This window comes from Pteropus alecto, unplaced genomic scaffold (assembly GCF_000325575.1).
Source record: "Pteropus alecto unplaced genomic scaffold, ASM32557v1 scaffold398, whole genome shotgun sequence".
Classification (NCBI taxonomy): domain Eukaryota; kingdom Metazoa; phylum Chordata; class Mammalia; order Chiroptera; family Pteropodidae; genus Pteropus; species Pteropus alecto.
The window spans coordinates 4322271-4333654 of NW_006442497.1; the positions used below are offsets into that span (position 1 = coordinate 4322271).

An 11384-nucleotide genomic window follows, 5' to 3' on the forward strand; every position below is an offset into this window, starting at 1 on the left:
TGCGGAAGTATAGGGGTAAAGTCGGATGTCTGCAGCTGACTTGCAAATTGTTAAAAAAAAAAGTGCTTGTGTATAGAGAGAGAGAACTGATGAATTTAAATGAAGAGTATATGGGCATTTCAAGTACCATTCTTTCAGTTTTTCAGTAAAATTCAGTTTTGAATTGTCTTAAAAATAAAAACTTGAGGAACTACATTAGCAAGGGTTTAAAAAGGAAAAAATAAAGAATATAGGGTGAAATTTTTTAAATCATTTAAGCTGGGAGACAGGCATATGGGGGGAGGGTCACATACTATTCTATTTTTGTGTAGTTTTGAAGTTTCAAAATGCCTTTTAAAATGCCTTTTAAAAATGGTATCAGAAAGGTTTACCCTTTGAAAATACATACGGTATCGTTAGTTTCTAAAACTTCCTACCTAATCTACACTTAACCTGTTTTCTTGGTTTCTACTTAGGAGAGTCATATTTTTTTTTTTTAAATGCTATCCATTTCCTAAGTACATACTGTGTTCAGGGTGCCAGGTTCAGGGTGCCAGGTTCGGGGGGGAAAAGGGGGATAATTTTTAAAAAGCAATCAAGATAAGTCACAGTTCCTACTTACTGTCTAGTCATAAAACAGATACACATGACGCAGATAAGGAATGAATTGCAGTAAATACGAAAAAGGACCTAATGAGAAAAAAAATCAACGTGGGTTGGAACTTGTTGAATAAGCAGGCATACTTCCTTCCTGGAGGGAGGAAGAGGCTAAAGGCAAGGAAGTCAGTCAGGATCTACTGAAATGGGCCAGACTAGGACAAAAAGAAAGAAGAAATGTCGAATGAGGTGACTAACTAGAAACAGTGGTATGAAAAAGAGAAAGAAGTCAAAACAGACTGCAAGATTTTAAGCCTTAGTCCTGAAACACAGTGGTAATGACAGAAATCAGGAAATTGGGAGATGCGTCTTGTTTATATAGGAGTAAAGGTTAATTTTTAGGCATGTTGAGTTTAAACAGGCATTTATTCTCTATTCACACCTTATGCTCCAATAATATCAAATTACTTGTAAACTATCTGATACTATTTCTCATCTGCTGTCCTCTATGTCTGAAAGGTTCATCAGACACTGATTCTTTAAGACGCCCCCAGGACTGTGACAAGGATGAGGGTCTAGAAGCTAATCTGTTTGCATGCCTGCCCACCTGAGCTAAGAATCCACTAGAAAGAAGCCAATAAGTACCAGCCACAGCTATTGCTCCCCTAAGGCCCAAGTCCCCTCTTCTAACCACCAGGGACTCAGAGAGTTGAACTCTTTAAGGAATCCTTCAGACCTACACCCCCGCCATCCTTGTCCACTGTCTCAAATGTCAGTTCCTCTGGTCACTTTTCATTCTTACACTCTGCTCTCATACTGTGTTTTCTTTCTCCAGATGACAAAGCTGTTATTTTCTACTCCTGCCCCACTGTTTTCTCTATACACTCTGGGACCCCCATGCCATGCTGAGCAAAGTCACCTACACTTTCAGCCTTTTCACTGAACGCTCCCTCTTCTTGCTAGCCTTACTGGAACCTGGATCTTCCCCAGGCAGCTTTCTCAGGTGAACACCATCCTTTCTCCAACACATACACACACACACACACACACACACACACACACTCACTCACTGAGTCAGAATGAAAGAAGTCAGGGGCATACTTCTCACTCTCCATAATGCTGCTTCCAGACCTTCTTATTATAAAAGCCCCTACCCCTCATTCCCTCGCCCCCTCCTCTCTGATGTTACATACAGCAGTAGCAGTGGTTCTCACGGTCGGATTAATTTTGACTAGCATAATCATTAAAAACAAAAAAAAACCCTCCACTGTTACAAAAAATAGCACTTTTTATTATAAAAAAGTGGGAAGAATACTATCTCAGAATAATATCTCAGACATCTAAGTGAAATAATTTAGCCTTATAAAAAGCTCACCCTGGCCATAGCTCTCATTCACTCCTGTGCATGTGGTCAAGCCCCACTACTCCTCGTGTGAATGACATATCCTGAACTCCAGGTGCCTTGGCTTTGTGATATCTTCAACTCTGATGACCTCCTCCTACTTCTCTTCTTCAGCTACCCCCTGCTGTGGCCACACCTTAGGTGTTAGCATCTCATCTTCTGTGGCCACACTGCCTACTCTTTCTGCTCCGACACTCCAGTATCCCCAAGATTATCTGTTCCATTTCATCAAGACCTCTAGTTTTTGACCTGTCTACTTCCTCCCTATCAATTCCTTCCTCTTTGCCCATATCCCATGATTCATCGTGATAGTTGTGCTTGTCAATATCCTCAATTCTCATGCTCCACTGGCCCCCATTTGCACCCACTTGCAAAAACTGCATTTGTTCCACCTTTGGTAGATTGGATCTGATTCCATTCCATACCATCATGGTGGACTGTCTAAGCAATGGCCCCAATTGTTTCACACCTTACTGTAGCTACCCACTTTGGCAGTACTTCCCATACTGACCCTGGCTGTGTGTCTTGCTTGGGAATGGAACTGCCGTGGGACATAATAAGAAACTTGTTTGAACAACAGTCACACATTGGAGTTTGCTCTCTTGCTGCTCTTGAAACTCTGCCGCCATGTTAAAACTAGGGCTGACCAGCTAGAGAATGAGGGGACGTGTGGAGAAGAAGCGAAGGCACCCCAGCCAACAGTTAGCCAGCCCCTAGTTGCCCTAGTAGGTGACCACAGATGCAGTAAGTGAGCCCCAGGTGAGACAGCTTAGTCTGGCCCAGGTTGGCAGAACCATCCAGCTGAGCCCAGCCCGACTACTAGGAAAACCGTTTTAAGCCATTTCGTTTCAGGGTGGTTTGCTATTTTGGAAAAACTAGTTTTTATAATCCAGAGGCTAAACAATTCTAGAAGAAATTTTATACAACAAAGCAGACTAGTGTCAGCTATTTCTACCTCTCCTCCCCCTCAGACCCATCCTGCTGCTCCTCCCCCTGCTTATTAGACACCAAATGTTCTACTTTATCGATGAGAGAAACCATTAGATAAGAAGTTTCTTAATCCCAGCCTTCTCATTCCTACTTACCTACATCAGGACCTATCTTTCTCCCTGACCTGGAGAAGAGTCGCATCTCCCACGACCCCGCCCTGCCCAGACATCCACCCCTGTACTCTGGACCTCATCTCCCTGTTTGCTCCCTCAGTTCTCCCTTCCTGCCCCCATCTCCCTCTCTTTAATCTCTTTAATCTCTCCCACATTTAAGACACCACCAGTAACAACAATGAAAATTCTCTCTCTATCTCTCCTATTTAACTACAGGCATACTTTGTTTTATTGTACTTCACTTTCTGTGTTTCACAGGTGTCAAGTTTTTTACAAACTGAAGGCAAGACCCTCCACCAGGAAAAATATTACGACTTAGTTTATTGCGATACTCACTTTAATGCAGTGGTCTGGAACGGAACCTATAAGATCTCTGAGGTATGCCAGTACTACTGTTTTCACTTTCTCAACTATTTGAAAGTGGCTTTTTGGTGTTTTTTAAAAACTTTTTCACTTCCCCTTCATTTTCAACTGCAGTCTGGCTTCCACCTCCCTTCCCAGTCCACTCAGTCCACTGCCATCATCTGTCATGCTCTACTGCCAAATCCTATGCACACGTTTCTGTATAACTCACTCAATCGCAACAGCATCTCATATTGCTGACCACTCCCCCTTGTTCCTGAACTGTCTTTCTTCTCTTGGCTGCTGTGTCATCACACCCTCATGCCTCTAAGGTAGATCATTTTAGCCGTCTTTGCGGTCTTTGCATCTCCTTGTCCTCTACTTGACTCTTAAATGTCGCTTTTCCTCAGGATCGCATAGTCTGCCTTCTCTCTCAACACATTCTTCTAAAGCAATCTCACTCACTGGCATGGCTTCCATTAGCATTGGGACTGATGACTCATCAGATCTGCATTTCCGGCAGAGCTCTCTCTCCTGAGTCCCACATCCACATACCCAGTAGCTTAGCGGACAGCTCCACTGTGATGAGCCAGCCATAGGCACTTCAAAGTCAATGTGTCCTCAACCAAACTCATAATCTTCCACTCTAAATCTGTTCTTGGTCCCACCTGCCCATGTCTGGAGACATCCTGAAATCCTTCTCTCTTAGTTCCTTCTTCTTAGGCATATAAATCACCAAGTCTTGGGGAGTCCGTCTGTTAAATTCATCCACTTCTCTCTGTGTTCTTTTCTACTTGAAATCATTTCCAACTCCTGTTAGTTTTCTACTTGAAATCACTTCCAACTCCTGCCTAGATAACTGAACAGCCTCCTTACTGGTCTTCCTGTTTGAACTCTTCCACCAATCCATTTTTACACTACCACCAAAGAGGTTTTTCTAAAATGCAAATCTAATCATTTCCTCCCGTGGATATTGTTTTATTCAATCTTGACTCTCTAGTACTTAGCACACAGTTCACAAGGCACATAATCAATAATGTCTACTAGCTAACATGGATAAATTACTGAAATGTTACAGTTGGACATACAAACTAAACATGTAAGCTTCAGAGATTAACATCATGAAATGCGTGAAAAGCCCAGTATGACAACCAAACAGTAATACCAAATTTAAGCAACTTATATAATCTTAGTCTTAAAATGATAACTACAAGGTTTACATTAAACTCTTAAAAATTACTGCTCTACTTTACCCCCTCCCTCCATGTAAAAAATTAATTGCTTTATTTCCCAACAGAATCAAAAACAAGTCTGAACGTTCAACATTTACTTACGTGCAAAGTATTGACTGGTCCTCACGATCTATAAAACAAAACAAAACAAACAAAAAAAAAGAAAGTGACCATTTGCCTGGTTTTAAAAATATCTGACATAATAAAGTTGCAATAATAGCCTATAAAATATTAATAACTCTACTCCTCTTAATAACTCTACTACGTTAACTCTTCCCCAACCCTATTACACAGTCCTAAATCCAGTCAAGTTCTCTTATTCTTATGCCAGATTCTCTGGAGGGTAAATAACAACCCAGGCTTTCAAGACCTTACATGCCTCATCAACTCTGATCCTCAAGCCCTGCTGCTTATCAAATTCAGCTGGGAAATTTTATAACAATGTACTTCCTGGAGCTCCACCTTTGCTAAATCATTGGGTAGGGATTTAAAAATCCCCTTTCAAAGTTCCCTAGGTCAGGGGTCCCCAACCCCCAGGCCGAGGACAGGTACTAATCCATGGCCTGTTAGGAACAAGGCCGCGCAGCAGGAGGTGAGCAGTGGGAGAGGGAGCGAAGCTTCATCTGTATTTGCAGCTGCTCTCCAGCACTAGCATCACCGCCTCAGCTCCACCTCAGATCATCAGGCATTAGACTCTCATAGAAGCACCAGTCCCTGGTGCCAAAACGGTTGGGGACTGCTGCCCTAGGTGACACTGTTGCAAGGCCAGGTTTGGAAAACCAATGCCTTTCAATGACTCCAAGACTATCCACTACCAGAGAGGAATCATTATTAATTTGATCTTAAAGGAGAAAAACAAAAAAAAAACAAAAAAAAACTAGTATCAAACACTGAGTAGAAAAGAAGGTTGAAGGATAAACACCAATATAAAGCTTAGTCAGTATCTCAAGTCAAAATGTTATACATACCAAAAAATAAGGAAAGAATGTACAATGAAAAAAATCTAACATGACTTTAAAATGATTAATCATTTATTCAATTTAATTTTTCAAATGAAAAGATGAAATTCAAACCTACATCTAGCCCAAAACCACCAGCATAGGATGTATGATTTCCAATCACTTAATGAGCATCATCATCTCTACTTTACAGATGAGAACTGTTTCCCAAGGTTTCCCAGATGAGATCCTCCCAAGTCACATGGCTACTGAGGGCAATGATGCTGGGATGAGACTCAGATAGGTCTGCCTCTAGTGCCTGTGTTCTCAGTACTACTAACCAAGGTTGCCATTGCTTTGAAAGAGACTGTGGTCATGGGGCCTGGCCCAGGTATCTTTTTTGTCACTCCCTACATTGTACTTGCTTTCCCTTTGGTGGATGCCATCAGGTGCCCGATGAGGATCTCAGTAGTTCAGGAATTTTTACATTCGTGAAAGAGAAACAGCTTATTCACTATGTCATAGTCTTTTCATATAATATTGGTAAAATATACATCCTATTCTATGCATAAAACAAGTTCTACAAAGAGAACATTTACTGCCTGCAACCTCAAGCCTAATTTAATTTACTTCCTAATATAGGCATACCTCAGAGCTATTGCAGGTTGGGTTCCAGATAACCGCAATAAAGTGAGTATCGCAACTAAGCAAGTGGTAATCTTTTTGCTGGTGGAGGGTCTTGCCTTCAATTTGTAAAAAAACTCAACATCTGTGAAGCACAACAAAGCAAGGGGCAATGAAGTGAGGTATGCCTGTAGCTCCTAACCTCTGCTTTGGTCTTTCTTCTGGCTGCTCCAGGCAGCGACCGGACTACATAATTGATATCTGCTTCCTTTGTTAATTTTCCCGGAGGTCATGCCATGTCCTTTCTTTGACATGCTCCTCCCAAATCCACATCTACTTGGATATTTCTGCATCCTTTCCTGCTCAGCTCATCTATATCTCTTCTTGGGAACCTTCCCACTCCCTCTCGGGCTCCTCACTGTTGCCTTCTTTTAACCATATTTTGAAGTTAGACAGACAATACTGCAAATTGCCTGCCCAGTAGAATATGCCGTCTGAGATCAGAGATTGTCATATTTCTTTACTCTCAGAATTAACGGTTTAGCCTAAGGTCTGCTGAGAGAAATTCAGTGCTAGGTATCACACTGGACACTGGCAAGAGAGCGAGAAATGGAATCTTTTGTTCTAGTTCCAGCTCTGCTGCACACTGACCATGTATCTATAAATCAGGCATGATCCCTTGCTGGTTTCAAGTTCTTTACCTATAAAACTAGGTTTTAACAAGTCTGCTTATTTACTCTAAATATGAACCCTCAGACTCCTAAATTCTTCTGGTCTGAGCAATTTCTACAGAATTCCACTACGCCAAGTTTTTTTTATGGCTTTTCTGAACTGGTTTATATATTTTTTAAAATCCCAAACACAAACGAATTAACCTAATTAATTCAAAATGGCTTTCTTCCTGCTTCTGTACATGCTATTATCATTGTCTGAAATTTGAGACCTATACAACCACAATCTACCCTTCAAATCTGCTCCATACTTCATTCCCCCATGCTTCTCACTCCCGCATCCAACGAAAAACAAAACAAAATAACTCTCTTATAATGAGACTTATCTATTCTCTTTATTGGTCTGTCTGGTCTTGTACTAACTTTGGGCCTCAGTTTCACTATCAGTACAATAAGGGGAAGGGCTTCATAACCACCAAGATTCTCTCCAACTGTGACTGTTCTACTCCTCTCTCCTGCTTCACTGAATCCTCTATACGCTAAATTCAAGGACCAACTTTAGCACGACAACAGTTAGCAATGATCTTTATCTCTAAAAACCTACTAATGTAACCAGACACAGCCTTATATTGATATTTAAGGGAAACAATTTTACTTTCAAAATGCAACTAGCCTTCCAAAGACTAGAGACGCATTTGATAGTTCCAAAGCACCGTCCCCGAAACCACATACCATTTCTGAAGGTACTCAATAAATCTATGTCAAATTAAATCATATTTTCCAACAGTGAAAACGGTTTTAAATCAATGACCTCAGCTCCTACCTTAAAAAAACTAAAAAAGAGCAAATCAAACCCAAAGTAAGTCCAAGGAAGAAATGAAAAAAAAAACAGAAATCAATGAGATAGGAAACAGAAAGAAGAAAAAAAATGAAACGAAACGAAATGCTGATTCTTTGGAAAAAAAAAAATCAAGGAAATTGATAAACTTCCAGCCAAAACAATCAGGAAAAAGACACAAACTATCAATCTCTAGAATATGAACGAACACACCACTACAGATCCCACAGATACTAAAAGGATAATAAGGAAATTTTAGGAACCATATAATATCAAAAAACTTGATAACTAAGATGAAAGGAACGATTTCTTGAAAGACAAACTGTTAAAGCTTAGTCAAGAAGAAATAATAACCTGAACGGCCCTTTTTCTATTGAATTTGTGAAACTATTGTGATATTATATGTCAATTATACCTCAATTAAAAAGAAGAAATTTAATTTGTAATTAAAAACCTTCCCACAAAGAAAATATAGCTTCACTGGTGAACTCCACCAAAACATTTAAGGAAAAAAACAATACAAATTCCATATAAACTCTTCAGAAAACTAAAGAAGAAAAAACATTTCCCAACTCATTCAGAGACAAGCCTTACCCTGATACTAAAATCAGAAAAAGACATTATAATAAAAGAAGGACATGCAAATATCTCATAAGCAAGGGCACAAAAATTCTTAAAATGTTGGCAAATTAAATCCAACAATATATAAAAAGGGCAATGCACAGGATGAGCAAGTGGCTTATCCTGATAACACAAGGTCAGCTCACCGTCCAAAAGGCAAACAATCTAATTCACCATATCGACAGACTAAAGAGGAAAACCATATAATCACCTGAATAAAAACAGAAAAAGCATTTGATAAAACTCAGCATCCATTCAGGATTAAACAAATAAACAAAACCTCAGCAAACTAGAAATACAGGGAACCTGATAAAGGGCATCTACAAAAAAAACCCTTTCCTTGACATCATCCTTAATGGGGAAAAACTGCATGCCATCTCCCTAAGATCAGGAACAAAGCAAGGATGTCTGTTCTTCAACATCACAAGGCAAGAGAAAAAATTAAAAGCATAGTATCAGAAAGGAGGAAATAACATTGTCTCTATTTACAGAGGACATGATTGTCTATACGGAAAATCCCAATTTACCAAAAAACCTTCCAGAATAAGTGAGTTTTGCAAGGTCACAAAATATAATGTCAATATACAGTATATTTAAAAAAGAATATTTCTACACGTTAACAGTAGACAATTGGAAATTTAAAAATTTTACGTTCCACTTAACACTGAAAACATGTAATGCTTAGTTACATTAAAGTATATGTTATATTTAGGTATAAATCTAATAAAAACTGAGTTTGTAATTTCTGTAATCAAGTTTATGTCTAAGAACTTTACGTTCATTCATTCATTCATTCAAAGAATAGTTCTTGATCAACTACTGTGCCAGGTGCACTGCATTTTCTTAATACACTATCCCATAGAATCCAAACTTAAGAAAAAAATTAAGCTCTCTTCTGTTTTTACATTAAACGAACCAACAAACAAACACTGTTCAGTGGGACCATATGCTCTGAATCCTCTGCATGGTCCCCTCTCTAGCTACAGATGCTCTTCACAGGCCCAGTTACTCACATTTGCTCACATTTGTAATTGAAAACCTAGGTTGACCACCATTGGAAGGTAGTATGAGCTTCATCAGCAACTGCATGTGCTGTTGACTACCCTAGCAGACGTCCGAACCCAAATGTGTTGCATATGTAGTACATTGGCAGGTAGCCCCAACGTACAGAATGGAATATGACACAGTGTTTAGAGAGGGTTTTTTTAATTCTATTTTCTGTATCAAACTTTTTAATTATTATGTAATCAAAACTATCAACTACTGTAATTCTCTTTAACTTTCACATAGAAATTTTGTGGATAAGAATGTGTCACATTGCCTTGGTTTTGAATCCTAGCTCATACCTATTTCTATCTACATTTTCTTGGTCAAATCTTTAACTTCTTGTGCCTCTGTAAAATAGGAATAGCAATCCTATTTACTTTATAGAAATGTTATTGTAAACTAAATAATACACATAACACAATTAGCTCAGTGCCTGGTACATAGTAATATTCAATCAATGTTCATTCTAGCATTGATGATGGTATGATACGCTGATAAGCCACATCTTCCTCATTCTGTATCCATATAGTTGGTGTGCAAACCTACTAACGAGATATTAACATCTATCTCTGCTAATGATTTTGTTAGATCTAATTCCCCACTCAACCTGTCAAGATGTTTTTTTAAATTCTGTTTCTTTTCATTAAATGATTTATTTTCCCTCTCAGTTTCATGTGATCTACAAATTTTATGGGCATGCATTCCACATTTTTCAGTATACTGATAAAGAAATTGGAAAAGGCACAAGCCCATTAGTGCACACTCTGTAAAGCCTGGCCAATCATTAATCAGCACCTCAAGCACAACTTTTCAGCATACAGCCATGAGGCTATCGTGGCAAACTACGGAAGGCCATGTAGAGATCCTAATTCTCTGTTTACTGTATTTCCCTTCTTCCTAAGCTAAAGTAATGTGGACAGTGTTTTCATGCTGTTTTTAGACTGTTAGTAGATTCTAGAACCTTTCCTTGCAGGTGTATTAAGCTTGGCAGTTTGGAGTTTCTTCTCTTTTAAAAATTAGAATTATATATGTGAGCCTGTCCCAGCCTTCTGGAAAACTTCCCTTCTATATAATACTTCAAAGACCAGAGGGTCAGCAATCTCAATTATAGAACATATTTGTTTAGAGGAGGAAATATGGATTCAGTTACAGAAGGAGTGTACATTCTCCAATTTCTTCTCCCATATAAGGCAAAGTTTATTCATTCATACAAATGCTTTTCTGCATATAAAGATTATTCTTAACAGAGATACTAGACCAAAAACGAAGGTGATAATTCTTCTTTCTCCATTATCTAGTAGCAATTTATCACAGCCATACCCATTTCATAATATTCTTTGGCTTCAAACCTAAGAAAGGTTATTAATCTTTTTTAAAATCTAAGCTGATTTTGGGTATTGAACCTGTCATTATCAATCTATGACACTGTTCTAGTCTTAAAGTACTTTCTACTTGCCTCAGAGGACCTGGTATATAAAAGTATCCAAATAAAACGTGAAGTAGAAAATGGGTATTGTACTTTAATTCCTTCACACTATCTCATACCCAGTCACCAAGATGGCTTTTTCATAACATGCAATTTGATGATAGGTGGATGCAGCATATCCTGTTTTCCTGGTGACCATGAGACTATTTTATAAGAGCCGCATAGATTTTATGATACCTAGTACAACTTATTTAAAAAAAAAATAAAAGGACACAGAAGTAGAGTTATTACAGAAGACTTCACATAGCAGTAGGAAGGCCTATATGTAAAGTAGTCTTTTTGGGTAATGTTAAATGCATTCAAAACTGTAATATTCTGGTTTTCAAAAACAATGTCCCTCCATAGACCACTGTGTTGAAAGCCATGGTTGAAATGAATGACTTCAAATTTATTATTCATTCTAAATCCAAAAGAAAACAATCAAAATTCAACCAACTTGACATCTGCCTTTTAACTTTTATTGTCTCCTTTACATGCATTTAAATCAGAAATATTTTATAGTCT

The 11384-nt window shown here is 38.6% G+C and overlaps 1 protein-coding gene across 4 annotated transcripts in view; it reads right to left on the reverse strand.

Moving 5' to 3' along the window:
* The window catches only part of MYH10 (myosin heavy chain 10), a 129066-nt gene that overhangs the window by 97523 nt on the left and 20159 nt on the right, over positions 1-11384 (reverse strand). For all 4 annotated transcript variants that reach the window (XM_006922377.3, XM_006922376.3, XM_025040087.1 and 1 more), the window contains exon 4: positions 4758-4785. In XM_006922377.3, coding sequence (XP_006922439.1) covers positions 4758-4785 — 28 coding nt within the window. The remainder of the gene's footprint in view (positions 1-4757; positions 4786-11384) is intronic.